Below are 21119 nucleotides of genomic sequence, written 5' to 3' on the forward strand. Positions count from 1 at the left end.
AAAGCCTCAAAGGGAACATCCCAAACAGATTCAATCTAAGGCGCCTGTTACTCAGGGAAAATTTACTTTGTTGGCTCAACAAATGAATGTCATGATGGAAATGCTAACAACACAAAAATAATCTCATCATCAACCTCCATCGAACAGTTGCCCTAATGAGGTGGAAGATGCCCATTTCTGCTCTGATTATCGGAGGCATAATGTGCGAGAAAGCATGCATGAATTGGAGACCCGAGATAAGATCTCTTTAACAGATAAGGGGAATGAAGCCCCCCGAGCAGTTAACAAGGGAGATTTGGCGAAAGAGATTGAAGACATGGTGAACCGCAAGATTGTCGAGCTGAAGGATACAACTCTCATGAGTGCATTATGGGACAGCTCATTGGCACCTTAATCTATCGATGTTATTGGTGTCGAGATGCCTTTGAACTTTAAGGCCCCAACTTTGGAGAAGTATGATGGAAGAGCGACCCTTTTGATCATGTGATGAGATTCCGATCAGTAATAGAGTTCCGAGGAGCTAATGATGTTACATTGTGTAAAGGCTTCCCGACTTCTCTTCTCGGTGGAGCAAGAACTTGGTTTACAAATTTCCCCAATCACAGGGTTACCAGCTTTGGAGACTTATCCCAGAAATTCGTAACTCATTTCATGAGTGCTCAGAAGCTAAGAAAGACGAATCTCAATTTTATGAATATTCGACAAGGATGTGATGAATCACTTCGAGATTTCATTACAAGGTTCTCTCGAGAATGTCTTGATTTTCCTGATCTACAGGTGCCAGTTGCCATTGCGGCACTCATTCAAACTGTTCAGTATGAAGGTTTCTAGAACTCTTTGTCCAAATGAGCAGCTCGTGATATGAGGGAACTTTTAGCCAGAGCAGAGAAGTTTATTAACTCAGCCGAAGCTATAGGGGAGGTAAAGAATGTCAACCTGTTAGGCAGAAGAACCTCAATGAGTCTAGCCGAACAGAAAAGGAACGATCAAGAAGGAACCGAGGACGGGATGACAATAGGAAGAGAGAAGACAAAAAGATTGATCAACCTTCATGTGCGTACTAATCAGCAGCCGTTGGGGTCCCTACATTATTGTTAATTTTCTTCTCTCACTTGTAAATTGAAGAAGTTTGGATTTTGCTGTTTGGTATTTGACTCAAAAAGATTGTGTGATTGTCAACCAAACCTTTATTATTATTTTAATTATTTTTTGTTTATTTTATGATGCTCAACCTTAATTTTAATTTAGAAATGTTTGAGCTCTCTTTGACTATCGTTTGTGCTACAATTATCATTTTGTATTTTGTTGGATTGAATTATTAAGTTAAAGAGTCGACATGTTGTTTATTGTTTCAAAATATAATTAAGTATTCGGATCTTACTACTTGACAATAGTATATGTTTCTATCAAAATTATTATTATTAGTATGTATTGATACAATGATAAATATATGTATACACACATTATACCTTCACAAAAAAGATTTGTAGACTTTAGAGCAATGGGGAAGGACCGGTGATAAACAATGCAAATTTACTTTTCAAATTTGTTGACTTTATTGACATGACATAAATGCACATTAAATCGGGCGAAAAGCTTGTTCAGCTACTCATTAGTCATCCCGTGTTTTAAATGAAACGACGTGCGTGGGAGACTAAAATTTGTTGAGTTTTAATCAAAATTACGAAAGTGCCTTTTAGAGGATCTTTAAAACTTTAAAGTTTTTTTGAAATATCATTAACAACCTTAAAACTTTAACTAAATTTACGTTTTTGTTATATAAACGTTAACCAACTTTTTAAAAGTAATAAATGTATAGTATTCAGCCTAACGAATCTAATGTGTTATTTGTCAAAAAAAAAAAAAACAAATTCAACATAAAAATTATATGACAATTATAAATCGTTAAATATAAATCAAAAACATTCCTTATATTTTTTATGTTGAATTTGATTTTTTTTTTTCAAACAAAATATATATGGTTGGATTCGTAAAATTGATCAAATTTAAATATATTTTTTCAAAATTTTTAGAAAATATTTTTGAGCCCCATTAAAAGCTACACAGAGCCCCGGCACCTCTTAGTAACTACATGAATCACTAGTTAATGACTGAAATAATTACAATTAATGTCCCATTGTAGATTAATAGACTAATTAAATAAATATTAACATTGAAATAGTATTTAACTTTTATTCCATATACATACGTATATTAAGCGGGATAGGGGGTTGGAATTAGTCCAACCAATTCCACTAAATCTCCACCATTTAATGCATAATTGCATTGAATTTGATGAAATTGGTGGAATAATTCCCGCCAATCTTTTTTTATATTGGAAAAATCCAGGTATAATAGTCTTAACTCTTCCAGGTATCTTTCCTCGTTATATAAGTCTCTTGCGCGTAAAACATGCTTACCTTGACTTAGCTTTTAAGTACGAATATCTTTGCCAAGACCAAGACCCCAAAAACTTAGTAAAGGCCCTAAGGCCCAAAACCCATCCTTTCATATTCTTGAAAATCCTTTTAAATATAAAAATCTCAACAGGGTGATCCCCATAATTATACGTCTTGAATAGTCATCTTTCCTCATTAAGTAAGTCTATTGACTTTGTTTTTTAGTAGGAATAACTTTGCCATCTTTTTTCATATTGGAAAAATCCAGGTATAATAGTCTTGAACTCTTCCAGGTATCTTTCCTCGTTACATAAGTCTCTTGCGCGTAAAACATGCTTACCTTGACTTAGCTTTTAAGTACGAATATCTTTGCCAAGACCAAGACCCCAAAAACTTAGTAAAGGCCCTAAGGCCCAAAACCCATCCTTTCATATTCTTGAAAATTCTTTTAAATATAAAAATCTCAACAGAGTGATCCCCATAATTATACGTCTTGAATAGTCATCTTTCCTCATTAAGTAAGTCTATTGACTTTGTTTTTTAGTAGGAATAACTTTGCCACTCCTGTCAATCCAGAGTTCAAGTAGTTTAAGTTAGGTGGCATACTTTTCCAAATCTTTATGATCTTTTAGTGCCAACTCTTCCTATTTATATGTGTAGACAATGAAGTAGCAATATCACATACTTCACCCAGAAAGAAAACATACACAATGAAGCCTATTGCCTTCTCACTTTTTTTCCTCTCCATTTTTCTTTTGATTACTCTGTTTCTGATTGTTGCTTCTGACTCTACAGAAGAAGCACAAGCTCTTCTTAGGTGGAAAGCCAGTTTTCAAAACCATACTCAGCCTCTCTTGTCTTCATGGTCCATTCTCAATTCAACCAACGTGAGTCATTGTACTTGGTTCGGTGTCTCTTGCAACACTGCTGGAAGTATCACTGTCATTAACCTTACCAGTTGTGGCATACTTGGTACGCTCTATAACTTTTCATTCTCATCTTTTTCCAATCTCTCATCTTTCAATCTTAGCATGAATGCATTTCATGGTTTCATCCCTCCTGAACTCAATCATCTCTCCAACCTCATCCACCTTGATTTATCGATGAATCAGTTTTCAGGGCAAATCCCACCTACACTTGCCCAGCTAACTCTTCTGGAGACTCTTGTGCTCAATGATAATAAACTAAACGGCTCAATTCCTCAAGAAATTGGTCATGAGCTAAAGTCCCTCATTGAGCTTCACCTGCACAATAATTTTCTAGGTGGATCCATTCCAACTTCTTTGGGTAATATGAGTCACTTGACTAATTTGAATCTCTACAATAATTCACTATCTGGTTCCATCCCACCAGAACTTGGTCAGCTCTCCAAGCTTGTGATCCTTCACTTACACCAAAATCAGTTGTCAGGGCAAATCCCACCTACACTCGGCCAGCTAACTAATCTGGTGATTCTTTGGCTCAGAGAGAATCAGTTGTCAGGGCAAATCCCACCTATATTTGGCAAGCTAACTCATCTCGAGTCCCTTGCGCTCAGTACCAATCAACTAAATGGCTCGATTCCTCAAGAAATAGGTCATGAGCTAAAGTCCCTTAAAGGGGTTGTCATGGACAACAACTTTCTAGATGGATCCATTCCAACTTCTTTTGGAAATATGAGTCAGTTGACTAATTTGAATCTCGCCAATAATTCACTTTCCGGTTCCATCCCACCAGAACTTGGTGAGCTCTCCAAGCTTGTCATCCTTCAGTTGTCAATAAACAGACTTTTCGGGTCAATTCCACCTACACTTGGCCAGCTAACTCATCTTGAGGCTCTTGTGCTCACTGATAATCAACTAAATGGCTCAATTCCCCAAGAAATAGGTAATATGAGTAACTTGACTAACTTGAATCTCCACAATAATTCACTATCCGGTTCCATCCCACCTGAACTTGGTCAGCTCTCCAAGCTTGTCTTCCTTAAGTTGTCAATCAATAGACTTTCAGGGTTAATTCCACCTACAATTTGGCTGTTGAGCACTCTTAAGGGCCTTCACTTACATCACAATCGATTGTCAGGGCAAATCCCACCTACACTTGTCCAGCTAACTCATCTTGAGGCTCTTGCGCTCAATGATAATCAACTAAATGGCTCAATTCCTCAAGAGATAGGTCATGAGCTAAAGTCCCTCATTGAGCTTCACCTCCACAATAACTTTCTAGTTGGACCCATTCCAACTTCTTTGGGTAGCATGAGTAACTTGACTAACTTGAATCTTTTCAATACTTCACTATCCGGTTCTATCCCACCAGAACTTGGCGAGCTCTCCAAGCTTTTCTTCCTTCAATTGGATCAAAATCAGCTAAACGGTTCGATTCCTCGGGAAATGGGAAATCTGAGCTCTGTTTATTATCTAGATCTGAGCAATAATCAACTCAGTGGTCAAATTCCAACATCATTTGATGGTCTAAAAAGTATCGGTTATCTTTACCTGTACGGTAACAATCTATCTGGCAGCATACCTAAAGAGATTGGAAACTTGACGGCTCTTGTTCACTTGCAGTTCAGTAGTAATCAACTCAGTGGTTCACTTCCAGCTTCCCTTGGAAAGTTGAGCAGATTAGAGAATTTGCAGCTTAGTCAAAATTTATTTTCTGGGTCCATTCCTATAGAAATAGGAAACTTGACGAAGTTGACAAATCTTCATTTGTTTGACAATCTGCTCACTGGTCAGTTACCGGAAATTATTTGTAGCGGTAGATCACTCCAGCGTTTTGGCATAAGCAACAACCATTTGGTAGGCTCCGTACCCAAAGACATTAGAAACTGCACAAGCTTGACTAGAGTTCGCCTTGAAGACAACCAACTAGAAGGAAATATAGATGCTGACTTTGGAGTCTATCCAAACTTGATCTTTATTGACATGAGTCGCAATCGATTTTCTGGAGAAATCTCACCTAAATGGGGTCTATGCTCACGATTAGCCACTCTATGGATTACTAGGAATAACATTAGTGGTAAGATACCTCCAGAGATTGGAAATTCGACACAGCTACATGATCTTGATTTTTCTATGAATCATATGGTCGGGGAGATTCCAATAGAGTTGGGAAAGTTGACTAATTTGTTGAATCTGAGGTTGAATGGAAATCATCTTTCTGGCCGTATTCCTCCTGAGCTCGGATCACTTACCGATCTCAAAGTTCTCGACTTATCAAGGAACATATTGAGCTTTATGCCAGATAGCATTGGAGCCTTGTCGAATCTCCATGACTTGAATTTGAGTTGCAACAAATTCAGCCAAAGAATTCCAATTCAAATTTCAGAAATAATTCACCTTTCTCAACTTGATTTGAGTCATAACATGCTTATCGGAGAAATACCAGCACAATTCACCAAGTTGGAAGACCTAGTGACCCTAAATCTTTCTTTCAATAATCTTTCGGGTCCTATTCCAAACACCAAAGTATTTCAAGGTGTTCCGGCGGAAGCATTCCAAGGAAACAAAGGATTGTGTGGCAATGTGAGTGGATTGCAACCATGTCAGCTGCCACACAGGGAAGATAAACATGGTTCAAAGAAGAGATATAAGATTGTGTTTATAGTTGTGTTTCCTCTCTTGGGAGCACTTGCTATATGCTTTGTGATAATTATTGTGTTTTGTAATTTCCAAAGACGAAGGAAGGGCGACCCTGAGAACAACAAGCAATCACTTACATTATCTATTCTTGATAGCGTAGTGAAATTTGAAGACATCTTGGAAGCAACTAACAACTTCGATGTCATGTATTGCATTGGGGAAGGAGTTCATGGAATTGTCTATAAAGTTGACCTTCCATCGGGTGATATTGTAGCTGTCAAGAGATTCCACAGTTTACTTGACAGTAGCAATTCAGCAGATCAAAAGGAGTTTTTCAATGAGGTCAAGGCCTTAACAGAGATAAAGCATCGGAATGTTGTGAAACTCCATGGCTTCTGCATACATTCAAAATACACATTCTTAGTCTATGATTATCTTCAGAGAGGTAGCCTGGCCAAAATTCTAAGCAACGACGAGGAAGCGAAAGAATTGGATTGGTGTAGGAGGATGAATGTCATCAAAGGGGTCTCGCACGCCTTGTCTTACATGCACCATGATTTGTCATTGCCAATCATTCATCGAGACATATCGAGCAAAAATATTTTATTAGACATGGAATACGAAGCTCATGTTTCTGACTTTGGCACCGCTAAGCTTCTCAAGCAGGACTCATCTAATTGGTCAAAACTAGCTGGAACATATGGATACATCGCACCAGGTAAATTTACATCTTTCTATTGTATTGATTTTAAATGTATAGAATCATATTCATCATTTTGTTTTAATCTACAGAGCTTGCTTATACAATGAAGATGACTGAAAAATGTGACGTATATAGCTTTGGAGTGTTGACACTAGAAGTTCTCAAAGGGAGTCATCCAGGCGATATCATGTCAAGTGCATCATCTTCATCTTCTGCCACTCTACAAGTTAAACTTAATGATTTGTTAGACCAACGCCTTTCACCTCCACGGTACAAGGTTCTTGATAAACTGAACCGCATCTTAGAGGTGGCCATTTCATGCATAGATGTGAATCCACAATGTAGGCCGGCAATGCAACTCGTTTCTAAGTTACTATCCAACTGAATATTTGAAGGTGATCATGGCTCGTGAAAGGTTTGTCTTTTGAAAATAGTACTAAAGTCTTGTGCAGTTTAAGGAAGCAAATTATGAGATAACATGTAATAATATCTGCATCTCCAAATTATTGATGCTGGGACTATAATAGTGTATGATCAATGAGTAATGAGTGAATAAATTTGTAATTTGACATGGGATCTATAAATAAAAACAAAATAATTGTAACTCCATCAATCAATTTTAAGTGAATGTACAAGTCACTATTAGCCTGTTTTGCATTGTTTGCATATAATGTGCAATCCCATTGATTTTAAAAAGAAAGCATGAAGGCTCCGATCCTAAAAAATGAAGTGTGAGAAATAAAAATGGTGTTATTATTGACACCCTCATTTTTTGTTATATAAACCCCTATTGACATCGACAAATGACAGCCCTCAATGAAAAGTGTAACGTCATTTTTTATTCTCTTACGTATCGATAGTCACGCACAGGCGTCAGCTGTCAGCCCAGTGCTGATCGTTTTAAAGTGGGAAAGCTAGAGTTTACTGTCCATGTACTATGACAATGACAATTTTTTTTTCTTCCATTTTTTATTTTCTTTTTTGATATTTTCTTTTTAGTTGTTGTTAGACAGTGACTCGTTTAAAGTCTGTTGTGGTAATAAATTTGCTATATTTAAAACTTAATAATTTTGACTTCAATTTAAGAAATTAGAAAGAGACATGGATGGATAAAAACCATTGACAGTTAAGCAATTAATGAATAAACAAAAATGACATAGAGCCCAACACATATTGTTACCGCAAATGAGTCATTGATTGAGTGACAAATTTATTTGTGCCCCCGCGTGGGCTTGATAGTCTACCCCTATATGGGCTTGATTTGTACCTCCTGCGTGGGATTTGTTGACACTTGTACTTTCATAGGTTTGCTCTGGTGGTGTATCGTATATTGTATTTTTATTTGTACTAAAAAAAAACGCATAGCGCTACCCAACAAAACCCAAGTTTATATGGTGCCAAAGTGGTATATCCATGTCATTGACTAGCTGTAAAAAATTTTAAAATTCAAAATTTTTCATACTATCTCTCTTGTATTTACCCTAGTTATCTCCTTCTCACCCTCACTCTCTATCTTTTTTAAAATTCAAGTTCTTCATGGTTGTCAGTCCGTCTCGCACAAGAGGAGAGACCATGAAACGAATCGTGATTTTCATTGCTGGATCAGCATGTCACATAGATTTGGGTTATCTACTATCAATATTTGAAGGAGGATAAATTTAAACAAATATCTTGTTTTTGACATAAAAATACAGTCAATCGCGTTGCATTGAGAGTGAAGGAGCCCCTGTAGCTTCAAAATATTTATCCCCAATTAACTCGATTATCCCAAAATAATTTCACTGAATTATAATATTTGTAACATAGTAACATTTACACCTCTTGAAAAATCATATAATATGCATATAAATGAAAAATCATTTAATATTTGTGACAAATTACGTGCAGGGGTATTATGCATTTTAGTTATAACAGAGGCAAATAAATGTATATATAAAAAATAGTTTATAAAATGAAGATAATTTATAAAATAAATATTATTAAATAAAGATAATTAATTAATTAATGAGTGAGGGATAGAATGAGAACAACAATGAAATACTAAGGACATAAAAGGAATAGAAATGAAAATGCTAATAAAATTGTTCAAATTGATAGCATTTTAAAACTAGCATAATATGTTTCAACATAAGTTATACATGTTCGAAATCTATGTCTAAACACAAAATTTTGTCTAGTTTAAAACTGAGGTCTAAACACATAAATCTTATTCGATTTACTTGTCTGGAACCTAACCCACATTAGACTATTATCCTATTTATTTGTTCGGATTTAGTTAATTTAGTACGTCTGAAATCCAATCCGGATTAAGATTCAGACATATAAATATTTCGTAAACATATTTTGTTATCCAATCGTTAACCGATTTTTTGTCATCCGTAGTTTGATTGACATGTTTGCATCACTATTAATAATACAATAAACATATTTTTAAATAATTAAAATTAAATTTATTTAATTTTTCTTTTACTTTAGTCCATTATAACGTCATACGGTCAAAACTGATAAAAAATTCCACTCACTCATGCACGCGTGCCCAGGGTGGTTTTAGGAATTATAATAGATAAGAAGTGGGGGCCCACGTTTCCGTTCTTGTTGGTGTATGAATGGTGAATATTTAATCGTGAATACTTAATGTGATGTGACAATACTTAACAGTGAGCTTCATGATCAATGCATTTTTGTCACTTTTTATTGTTGGAGGATACACCATCCGCACCGGTCATTTAAGGGCAAATGTAATGATGAAGTGGTATTGGGCCAATAAAGATGTTGTCTTTTACTGATGTGGTTGTATTATAAAATATGTTTTGCTTATGTGACTGTATTGGGATAAGTGTTTTGCTGATGTGGATGTATTGATATTTGATGTTTTGTTGTGGATAATATGAAAGAATGAAATGTTGTTGGGTTAGGTGGGAAGAAAAAGTGTATAGAAATTTGTGTTTTACTGATGTGACTGTATTAGAATACGTGTTTGACTTGACTTTTTATGTAATAGAGGTGAGACCGGGTCAATAAAAATATTGGCCAAGTAACCTAAATCCCATTGCATTTGCCCTTACTTCTACTACTATTGACTCTGTCAATGCATTAATAGGAAGATTCTTTTCGTTCAACATGCACTAACAATGTTGGTGCAGAGTGCAAGTAGTGGCAGGGAGTTCTGGCATGTCTTCTAGGAAATTATGAGCAACTCCAATGAAGAAAAGTTAAGTGGTAGACTTTTCCAAGTCTTCTTGGTCTTTCCTGCTAGCACCGTCCATATATATATAATTTACAAAATAAACTAGAAACATGTGATCCAGTGGTATATTTGTTAAGCTTCCATTAAATGATATTGTCAAGGCCGGCCCAAACCCAAAACAGTCAAAGTTAGGGCTTGGGGCACCAACCGGCCTAGGGACCCCACAATTAACTAAATTTTTTTTAGTATACCCAAAAATTAGCCTAGCCAATGGAGGATGTGTGCTTTGTTTCAGGACAGATGTTTAGGTTCTCCAGGCCCCTCATTCCTATAGAAAAGCCTTAAAAAAAGTGGAGAATAGTCTTAGCATGGAGAATTTAGATCTATGTTTATGTATTAACAGAACCTCATGGGGTATTGATATGTAGGTTATGAGGGCATAGGACATACTCTGTTAATCCATTACAGATGCCATTTGCAATCTTGCATGTTAGTTCAAAATTGTGAAATCTGGTGAATATTATTCTTATGGGGCACCAAGTTGCTGTTGTTATATTGAGACTTTAAAGATTGATGTAGTTGCCGAATTCTTTTTGCAATAAATCACCACTATACATTGTTGCTTTGGGAACTAAAATGATTAGGGCCGGCTTTGGATATTGTCGCTATAAAGAGATTCCACGGTTATACGATTTTGACATTATGACAGATTAAAAGGAATTTCAAAGGAGGTCAAGGATTTCACAGAGATAAGGCATCATAATATTATGATGTTCTATGGCTTCCACAGTCTGCACACATTCAAAATACGCACTCTTAATCTATGGGGTATCTTCTAAAGTGGGAGCTGGGCCAAAATTTTTGGCAATGATTGAAGGAAAAAATAATTGAATTGGTGTAGAAGAGTGAATGTCAGGTGTCCCACATGCCTTGTCTTACATGCCCACCATGATTTGTCACCACCAATCATTCATCGAGACATGAAAGGTAACGAACTCTTTCACAGTGGATGGGTCAGGGATAGGTAGGGATGGCAATCCCACCCGCGGGTCCGGGAACCCGACCCGAAATTCCGGATAGGGGACATAAATTTCGGGTTCGGGTACGGGTTCAGGTGCCACCCGAATGAAATGTTGTGGGGGACGGGTAGGGTATGGTAATGTCATACTCGGCCCCGAACCCGACCCGAACTTAATTCTTTAATAAATAAATAAATATTTATATATATATATATATCATATATATTATATAATATATTGTACATATATATGAATATTAATTTGTATTTAGTATACTTATCTTCTTATATTTTTCATAATAAAATTTATGATATGCTCTCCTAAACCCTAAACCCTAAACCCAACTTTCTAAACCCTAAACCCTACTTCCTAAGGACATAAACCCTAAACCCTACATCCTTATTTCCTAAACCCTAAACCCTAACTAAATATATGATATGCTCTCCTAGTCCATATTATATATAATTATATACTCAATACTTCATTTCAATTCATTAACTCAAATATACTCAATACGTCCTAAACCCTAAACCCTAAACCCTAACTAAATAACAAAACCAAAATATCTTTTTTGTTGTAATTTGGATCATTTTAATCATATACGTAAACCCTAAATTCTAAATCTCATGTAGTCATAAACTCTAAGTAAACCCTATGTAGTCATAAACCCTATACATTATATAGTATAAATAGTTAAATACTTTTATACTACAATGTAAATATTAATATAATTTCTTTTTAAAGTTTTTGACAAATTAACTATTTAAACATACTAGTTTGATAATCTCGACACTCTAATTTCTAAATACTAATTTAAATATAAAAAAATTGAACTCTCCTCGTCGGGTTCGAGTACGGGTCGGGTATCCCCATCCCCATCGGGGTCGGGGACGGGGATCCCCGAATCTCAAGGGATGGGGATGGGGACGGGGACGGGGGCGGGGATGGGGTTCGGGGTTCGGGGATGGGGACGGGGATGGCATACCCGTCCCCGCCCCGCCACGCCCCGTTGCCATCCCTAGGGATAGGTAGGATTTAGTCAAACCTTACCCTTCATAATATGTGGAGAACATAGGCGGAGGGGGTTTTAAGATATACGACATACCATGGGGATCTATGTGTATATGTCTTTTTATGTGCATTTTTTAGTAAGTGTATATATATGTTTATATATTTATATTATGATGTTTGAAAAGTTTCCTTTTACTTATTACTTAATAGTAATGAACAATACATAGCAATAGTAACCTTGAAATTATACAGTAAATTATTGTTAACATTAAACAATAATACATAACAATACTTATGTGCTCTAGTTATACATTTATATATTATTTTATTTGACATGATTTTTAATTAGTTTTCATCTATTGTAATATGTATTTATGTTAATCTTTTGGGTTAACACCAAACATCAAGATGAGTATTCAAAAAAACTTTTTCGAACAAATCAAAATGCATTAGCCTATCACATATCAATTCCTGACTCCACATCTGGTGGAGAGGCTGTTTCGAATAATAGAACCTGTGAATTTTAAGTTGCACCCCTTAACTCTATCATTGGGCTACATATTCGCTTAATCATTCATCGAGACATACGAGCAAAAATGTTTTGCAAGATTTGGAATACAAGTCTCATTTTTCAGATTCTAGCACAAGACATGGTTACATAGCACCAGGTACTATATGTTGGACCAAGACTTAGTTTCTAGGTCAATATTGTGCTTTTGATGACGATTGTATGCCAAATGTGTGTGAGCATGTTTGACTTGAATATGTGCTACAATGCTAGAGAAAATGATTAAAAAGTTATGGCTGTTTGCTAAACTACATGTTGATTGTTTACTCTTAATTGTTCATAACATGCCTTGGATTCATAATCATAAATGTGCACTATATATTGTCTAAATGATTCATGTGATAATTGCTTATGCTTAACTTAAATGTTTTACATATGCCATGTCATTGATCTTATACACTTGAGTGAAGTGAGGCCAAAGGCTTGTTGGCCTTGTGTCACCTACTTGAGAAATATACTTAAATTGCTAAGTGAAAGGCTTAAGTCTTATAATAGAATATATCAATTAGTCTTTTAATTGATTTGAATTACTAATCTATTCTCTAGATAATTCAAATTGTATTGGGATTAGGAATTTAGATAGGAATCAATTAAGACGAAATTAGGTAAAAAGATATTTTGGGACTTATATATTTCAAAAAGGACAAAGCAGGAAAATCATTACAAAAAAGTATATTTGTGTTAAGTTGATAAAAATATCCCCAACATCCATTTTACTATCATGCGCCTGCTATGATTCTTCTTTCTCCTTTTTTTTCTCTCTCTCTTTTCTTTTTCCTTCACATCGACCACTGGGAATTGACCTTCTGGCCATCCTATTCGACAAACGAACTGTCGAAATGAAGCTCTTGGTCAGTCCAATCAAAGCCCAGTCATCACTGCACATCAATTATTACTTGATTTGCCAAAAAAGCTTCTCGAAATCACGGTCACCTTTGAAAAAGAGCTAGATCCGACCAATACGGCCAACTTCGGTGATCATCAACACCACCAATCAACTTCACGGACCTAGGAGCATCATCTTTGAGGTTTTATTGCTTTTTCGAACTATTTTTCTTCATCTGAAATTGGATATGAATTTGTAGATATTATATATGTTTCGTATATGATATTTTATCTGTTTTGCCTTTGTCAATATTATATATGTTTTTTATTTGTAAATATTCTTCTGAAATCGAATCTGAATCTGTAGATATTATATCTGTTTTAGATCTGTTATGATATGTTATCGATTTGGTCCTTTTGGAACTTCAAATAGATAACATTTCATTAAGGATAGATAACATTTTAACAAGACAAATAACATTTAGCAACACAGATAACAATATGACAGATATCAAATTAATCAAAATAGATAACGGCCTAGTTTGGTAAAACATTTACAAAGTAGCAGATATGCTAGCAGAAATGGTGGTAGCTGAAATGCTCGACAATTTAAGTAGCAGATATGCTACATGAATGGTTGGTAGTGTTTGATTCAACTTTTGTTAGTAACATTTATGTTGGGTAACATTGTGACAAATTACGTGTAGGGGTATGACGTATTTTAGTTGTAACAAATATAAATAAATACAAAAATAAATAACAAATGATTCTGTAAATAAAAAATTTAGATTTTTAAAATAATAAAAGGAATATGACAAACATTTTTTATGTAGATTAAATTAATTAAAGAGAAATTAAAAGAAGAAATATATTTAATATTATTTATCTACTATGTTTAAATATATTAAAATTGTAATATATTTTACATGTTTATCTCTTCCCCAAAATTATCTTCTCCCATGGACGGTACTCGTCGCTTCTCTCTTTATTTTCTTTGCCAATTCTTCATCTTCTCCCATGGTTCTTGTCTCCCTATTTTTTCTCTCTCAATTCTTCATCTCTACATCGAAACTGACTCTGAATATGGGTTGGCTCTAACTTGGGGTACCAAATCGAAGCTGTGTATGGGGTGCCAGTGCCAACGGGTGGAGAGGGAATACCTCGGCAAGAGTTGCGGTGGTTGTTTCTGTTGGTAGTATTGCTGTGGGTGTTGGTGGAACCGAATAGAGGTCGATCGCGGCAGAATTGGTGGGGGCTCCAGGTGGGTCGGGGAAGAGTAGGAAGAGGGAGGTGAAGAGAGAATAAGAGGAATAAGGGGTGTTATGAGGATAACAGTACAAAGATAAGGACAAAATGTGAATGAAAATGCTACAAAAATGGTTCCATTTTGTAGCATTTCCAAAATAGAAGAAAATGCTAGGAAAATGGCCTTGAATTATTGTTGGGTCTAAATTAACCTTACTAGCAAGTGTACTAGTCGGCGACTACAGCACAATGATAAGCAAGGGTCGAATCCACAGGGACGGTGTTATGTTTAATCCAAATGTATATTTGTATGTATATATGGACAATGCAATCAAAAGTAAAGTTCAACTCAAGATTGTTTGGTTTGGTAATTAAACTAAAACAAGCAAAGAGCAAAGTGTTTTTGGTATTTTCTTAGAATAAGGATGCAACTAATGCAAATGAGATGATTTAACGAATATGAGAAGAACACCAAGGCTTCGGAATCCCCCTTGGGAAATGACTTGGAATAACATAAATTCACACACATATTTGCTAATTCGGGCATAACGAATCCGTACCTATGTCGGTTTTAGCGCACTTAAGCCGAATCTCCCTAAAATCGATTACTAGCCATCTTATTGGTCTAGGTCGGATATTCCTAAATACATTCTAGCCATCCTATTGGTCTAAACATGCATAGGAATTCATGAAGTTCTATGGAGATTAGGATTCATACAAATTGTCACCTAATTAAAGGGAGACACATTCATAATCAAGTGTTTCAAGAAGCATAATCTACTTGACATATTATTGTCTAAGCAAATTCTCCAAACAATTTCATCCAAAAAAACCTAGGTGTTGGCCAAACACCACAAGCATGAAGAAATTGCAATCAAACATAGAAACACAAGATTTATACCCAAATCAACTCATATATATGTAAATCAAGTCATAAACAAAGTCATCAAACCCAAGGCTTCAACCTAGCCTTGGCACAAGAGATTTAGTTATACATAATGAGAGAAAAACACAAGAAGATAGATGAGAAAGGCATGAATAAACCCAATGAGTTGAGTAGATCCAAGTGGAGTTGAAGAATCTCTCCTCCTAGCTCCAAGATTCACCTTCCCCCTCTGTTTTCGCTCTCCAGAAAGTCTGTTCGAGGTTGAAAAGTTCTCGCAGCTCGGACAAATCGCGACTTAAAACACCCCAGAAATTTGCTTTTCGCGCCTAGGCGCGTTGTTTTCACGCCTAGGCGCACCACGCCTAGGCGCAATCCTAGGCGTGCACAACTTGAAATTCAAGTCCAACTCACTGGACTGGGCGTGCAGGAGTGATCCTGGGCGTGCACAATTTGTGCGCCTAGGCGCGTTATCCCCAGGCACATGATTCAAATGACCATAACTTATCCATATGACCTCCGATTTGCATGATTTTAGATTCTACGGAAAGCTTGAGATGTCTAGTTTCCAATGCCTTTTGTTGCGCTCGATTCCAATAATTCGACAGAAAGTTATGACTATTTGAACACACGAAGGTCGGTGGACATTTTCTTCAATTCAGCCCTTTTTCCGTCGCTTTTCATCCAAACCGCAATCAACCTATCAAAATACAAATCAAAACATAAATACACTCATTATTTATCAAAAGAAAGCTTAAGAGGGGGATATTTCTACCAAAAACAATAGGTATTATCATACCTATCAATTATGTGTCAAGAAAAGCTTGTTTGGATGGCAAGTAGCATTTATACTACAAAGTTGTAGTATAAATGCTACTAAAGAACCCTTACCAAACGGGGTCAACATATCACCTGCAGTCTACAGATCTCACATCATAACCAAAAGATCACGAAAATCATCACAAAAATATGAAAGATAATGTTGTGATGACAGATCGAAAGAAAACAACAAGATCTACAAGCTCCGTGGTGAGTATGAGCAGATCTAGTTCGAATACAAAAAACATGGGGGATGAAAAATCACTAAAAATGTCATAGAATTGTCGAATAAGCCATGGGGGTGAGGACAAACCTTCCGACTATGGAGACGAAAATTCCAATGGAGGTCAGAGATGAATCATGACTTGTGCCATGTTTGAGGATGAAGATGAAGGTATTTTATACAATAAAATCATATATTTTAACTTTTTTTTTCTTTTATGGAATAGTATTTTAAACTTTATAGACTTTGGAATAAACTTTTAAGAGTGTCTTTGTTAGAATAACACTTTTAAGAGATGGACTTATCACCAATTTTTCCACCAATTAACCAAGTTGCATCTTAGTAATATACTATGATTCTCACGTTGGGCATATTGTGCAACGGGATAGCTATTGCCTTGTGGCAGCAGCTGGGCCTTTGGGCCATCTTTTGTTGGGCGTGAGCCTTTTGGACTCACTCGCATCCTTACGGGCCTATGCGTGCCTGACTGATTTCTGACTGATTTATTTGGGGTGTTTATGGACATCCCCTAAAATCAATTTCTTAATTTAATTAGATAAAAATTAATTTACGATCTATTTCAATTTTCAAGATGAATTTGTTTTTCAATATATTATTTAGAAGAAATTTGTATATCTTTACAGAAATAATTTTATTCTAGGGTAATGATTGGTAACAATCAAAACCCATAAAATTATATCTATTCGTAATACAATGTATATTCTTTTTTCATATACTCTTGCCGAAGTGATATGGAGAATCTTGCTAAGAGAATCTTGTACCATGATTTGTCACTACCAATCATTCATCGAGACATATCGAGCAAAAATATTTTGCTAGACTTGGAATACGAAGCTTGTGTTTCTGACTTTAGAATCGCTAAACTTCTCAAGCAGGACTCATTTAATTGGTCAAAACTAACTGGAACACATGGATACATTGCACCAGGTAAATTTACATCCTTCTGTTATATGGACAATTTAAATATATAGAATCGTATTCCCTATTTTGTTTTATTCTGCAGATCTTACTTATACGATAAAGGTTACTAAAAAGTATGACGTATATAACTTTGGAGTGTTGGCGTTAGAAGTTCTCAAAGGGAGTCATCCAGGCAATATCATGTCAAATGCATCATCTTCATCTGCTACTCTACTAGTTAAACTTAATGATTTGATAAACTGCACCGCATCATGGAGGTGGTCGTTTCTTGCTTAGATGTGAATCCACAATGTAGGCCGACCATGCAACTCATTTCTAGGTTACTGAAGTGCTGATTATATACATATAATTATACATCTTTTTACATGCAATCTTGTACCATTTAGAGTCAATTTGGCATTGATATTGCCTAAGAAGTTGTTATTTGCACATATAAGGTGTCGGGACACTTATTGAAGGAAAGGAGCTGGATCGGATTGGAGAAGGACAAATTTGGAGTCAGAGTAGAAGTTTGATCGATCGAATATAAATCCCGATCGATCGAACCACTTTACTGAAGCAAGAGAAAGATAGAAAATCAGATCGATCGGCCAGGCCAAGTTAGCGATTTTGAAGATTTTCAAATGCCCTAAAGTATCCCAAACGCATGTGGGTCCAGTTCAAAACGACACAGACTTGTTAGAAAAACAACTCTAGGGTTTTTGGGAGTATAAAATGGTAGAAAATTAGGGTTTTGAAGGGGCTACAATTTTTGGAAGAAAGTGAGGGTTTGGAGAGCTTGTGAGGCAGCATAGGAGCAAGGAGAAGAGCTGGGATTTCAGGGGGTTTCTTGTATCTCTCTCTATTTCTTGTGATTATGACTGCTATTTTAGATCTTGATTTGTATTCCTTGGTTATGAGGAACTAATCCTCTAACTAGGGGTCCTAATGGAACCCCTCTTTGAAGATTGAATGAAATTAATCCTTTGTTCTTGATTCTCTATTCTATTGTTGATTTTCTGTGGATGTGTTTATTGCTTTCAAATGCTTGATCACAATTTGGATGATTTTATGTCTAGGTTAAGATCGGAAGGAGATACCTAGGGTTGCAAGAATCCATAGAGAACATAGGTTATATGAACCATAGAAATATAGGTTTATGACTTATACAATCGCTAAATGATTTCCATTGCTCTTAATGTGTTTTTGATATATTAATCTGATTGTTAGGAATAACAGAGATTTATATTAAAAATACTTTCGATGTATCTAGGAATAGAACATTGAATAGGTTGAGAGATTGATTGTCAACAATTGGATTTAGGATTGGGGATCAATGGATTAATGGAGTTCAATTGGATAAGAGGATGTGAAATTAGGAACCCTAGTGTTTGACTCTCTTGAAAACTCACTTTCATGTTTGTCTGCTTCGTTGATTAAATCAAGTGCTAAATTGCTAATTAGTTGTTAATCTCTTTAATTTCTTGCTTTAGTGTTAGATAAATCAAACCTAAACAATTCGCTTTCCCATTTTAGTGTGATAATTGCTTAGGTTGACACATATTTGAATTTGCCAAAACATCATCGTGGGAATGATATTTTATTCACTCTTTACTACTTGTGCGATTTGTACGCTTGTAAATATTTCACATCAGTTACTATCCAACTAAATTTCAAAAGGTCATCATGGTTTGTGAAAGGTTTGTTTTTTATGTGAATTCATGTGATAAACCCTTCGTCTCACATCACTTGGGTGAGGGCTTGTAAAGTGTTTTATATGGACAAGCCTTTCCTTAACTAGCATGACGCGTTTTAAAGTGGTTATTGGGCTGAGATGGCCCAGGGCCTACAATATCATGCTGGTAGGTTGGGCTTTCCATCATGTGTGCTGAGGTTTAATTTATGACACTTTATGTGCTAAGGTTTGATTGTGCTTGAGAGTCCTCCCATCAGTTTTGGTTTCCAATTTATCCATGTTCTGTTGGTATGCCATGTTTAAGGATAATTTAAGGTTTTCAGGTTGTGCCTTTTGAAAAAGATATGGTACGATTGATACATGGCATTCGTGTTGTCCGATGTTCGATCATGGTTTTGATCATTGGGCCTTATTTAGTTTTGTTGTTACTCTGTTGTTGGACCTTTCCAGTTTTGCTTGTGCGCTTTGGATTATTTGAGTCATTATTCATTCACTGAGTCTTGTGACTCGCTCTTCCTCATTGACATTTTTATTTCAGATAGACTATATTCGACAAATCCAGGACCATCTACAGCTTCTTAGAGTTCTATCCGATTCTACTAAGCTTGACACTTGCTGTGTGGGTAGATTCTCTGACATTTTGTAGTTTGCTATTCTGTATAAATATATGATCTTAGAAGCTCCGTTGACTACAGATAGGATATTTTGATATGTATGGCCGATAGGGCTTGACGTTATTTTGGATTTATCGGTACAATGTAAATGATGATTTCCTGTTTGATTTGAATGGTTTGTTATCTGCTTTGAGGCTTGCTTGGCCTCAATGGGCTCTGGTCCATTGAGGTAATGTCCGGGTCATATGCCCTGTTATTGGGTCATGACAACTTTCATTTTCTAATGACATCTAAATGCCTAGCAGTTCATTAATAGTGTCTAACATCTTGGCAAGGTAGATGTAATAGACACCACACATGTTACTGTCCGGCATTCTATCATGCTGGTACAATATATATGCATTTGATGATGCAATAAATGTGCCCCATCTACCCAATAGATGACCTTAGTTTTTGAGGACTCTTGTTTAGGAAAACTATGACTCCAACTGATATGGAATGGGGGTTTAATCCTAGTTTAAACATTTGTGGAAACTGTTACATTTGAGAAAGTGGAGTACTGTTAATACTTTGTCAAGTCGGAGGGTGTCAATATACGGGAAGGAAGGCATTGTTTTTGTCACTCCTTTCAACTTTGGAAGAAGTAGTCTTTTTTCTTCTTCTTCTTCTTCTTCTTATTTGAGCATTGTATTTTCGGTATTTTCCTTGCTCACTCGAGTTACTTGGCCGGCCAAGGATATAATTTACTTGTTGCAGATTCACAATTTGGCGAATGTCCTCTGTTGCTACTTGGTTAAGAGATTTATCACACTCCTCCATTTAGTTCCTTTGGCACATTAGATGCTGAAATGTGTCGCAAAACTTATAATATTTATGCTTGCTCGTAAATTGTGCCAGTTTGTTCACTGCAAAACCAAGATCAATGCATGTTAGACTTGAAGCACCTATGCTACACAAGAGGGGGTGAATCACGTCCCCAAATTTCAACTGGGAATGCCCTTACTCAAAATCAAGAAACGAATGATAAAAATAGCAGCAATATGAACTAGTCAATGTAATTAATCTATATATATTGTTCCCTATTTTAAGTCAATACAATGGAAGCAATTTCACCAATTAATAGAACAATTTAAAATCAATGCAAAATTGACCCGTACCTATCAATCAAACAAAATAGATGAGTTCCTAATCATACAAAGCAATCAGATATAATTACACAATATATATATTAAAAGACTGTTATCTATATTTTCTAGAATTAATGTTGATGTGTGTTTGTGTCTTTTGATATGTGACTTGATTAGTTTACGCAAGCATTTATATACATGCCAGGAAAAACTTCTTCATGGCTTCATTATCTTTTGTATTTTTACTTCTCCAAACAATGCTTCTAATACATCAGATGTTTATCTTCAACTTTGACTGGCCTACTACATTGCTACT

General features: G+C 35.8%; 2 protein-coding genes across 2 annotated transcripts; both read left to right on the plus strand.

Annotated features, from left to right (window-relative positions):
• Positions 1-3028: 3028 nt before the first annotated feature.
• Positions 3029-7274, plus strand: LOC120008999 (probable leucine-rich repeat receptor-like protein kinase At1g35710). The gene is made up of 2 exons (XM_038859420.1): positions 3029-6680; positions 6755-7274. Exons 1-2 carry the CDS (start codon positions 3110-3112, stop codon positions 7048-7050), a joined length of 3867 nt encoding a protein of 1288 aa, XP_038715348.1. The 5' UTR covers positions 3029-3109; the 3' UTR covers positions 7051-7274.
• Positions 7275-17197: 9923 nt separating this feature from the next.
• On the plus strand, positions 17198-19708 carry LOC120008692 (MDIS1-interacting receptor like kinase 2-like). The gene is made up of 4 exons (XM_038859075.1): positions 17198-17393; positions 17470-17559; positions 19289-19350; positions 19601-19708. The coding sequence occupies exons 1-4, from the start codon at positions 17198-17200 to the stop codon at positions 19706-19708; spliced, it is 456 nt and encodes a 151-aa protein (XP_038715003.1).
• The last annotated feature ends 1411 nt before the right edge of the window (positions 19709-21119 follow it).

Source organism: Tripterygium wilfordii, chromosome 11 (genome assembly GCF_013401445.1).
Source record: "Tripterygium wilfordii isolate XIE 37 chromosome 11, ASM1340144v1, whole genome shotgun sequence".
Lineage (NCBI taxonomy): Eukaryota > Viridiplantae > Streptophyta > Magnoliopsida > Celastrales > Celastraceae > Tripterygium > Tripterygium wilfordii.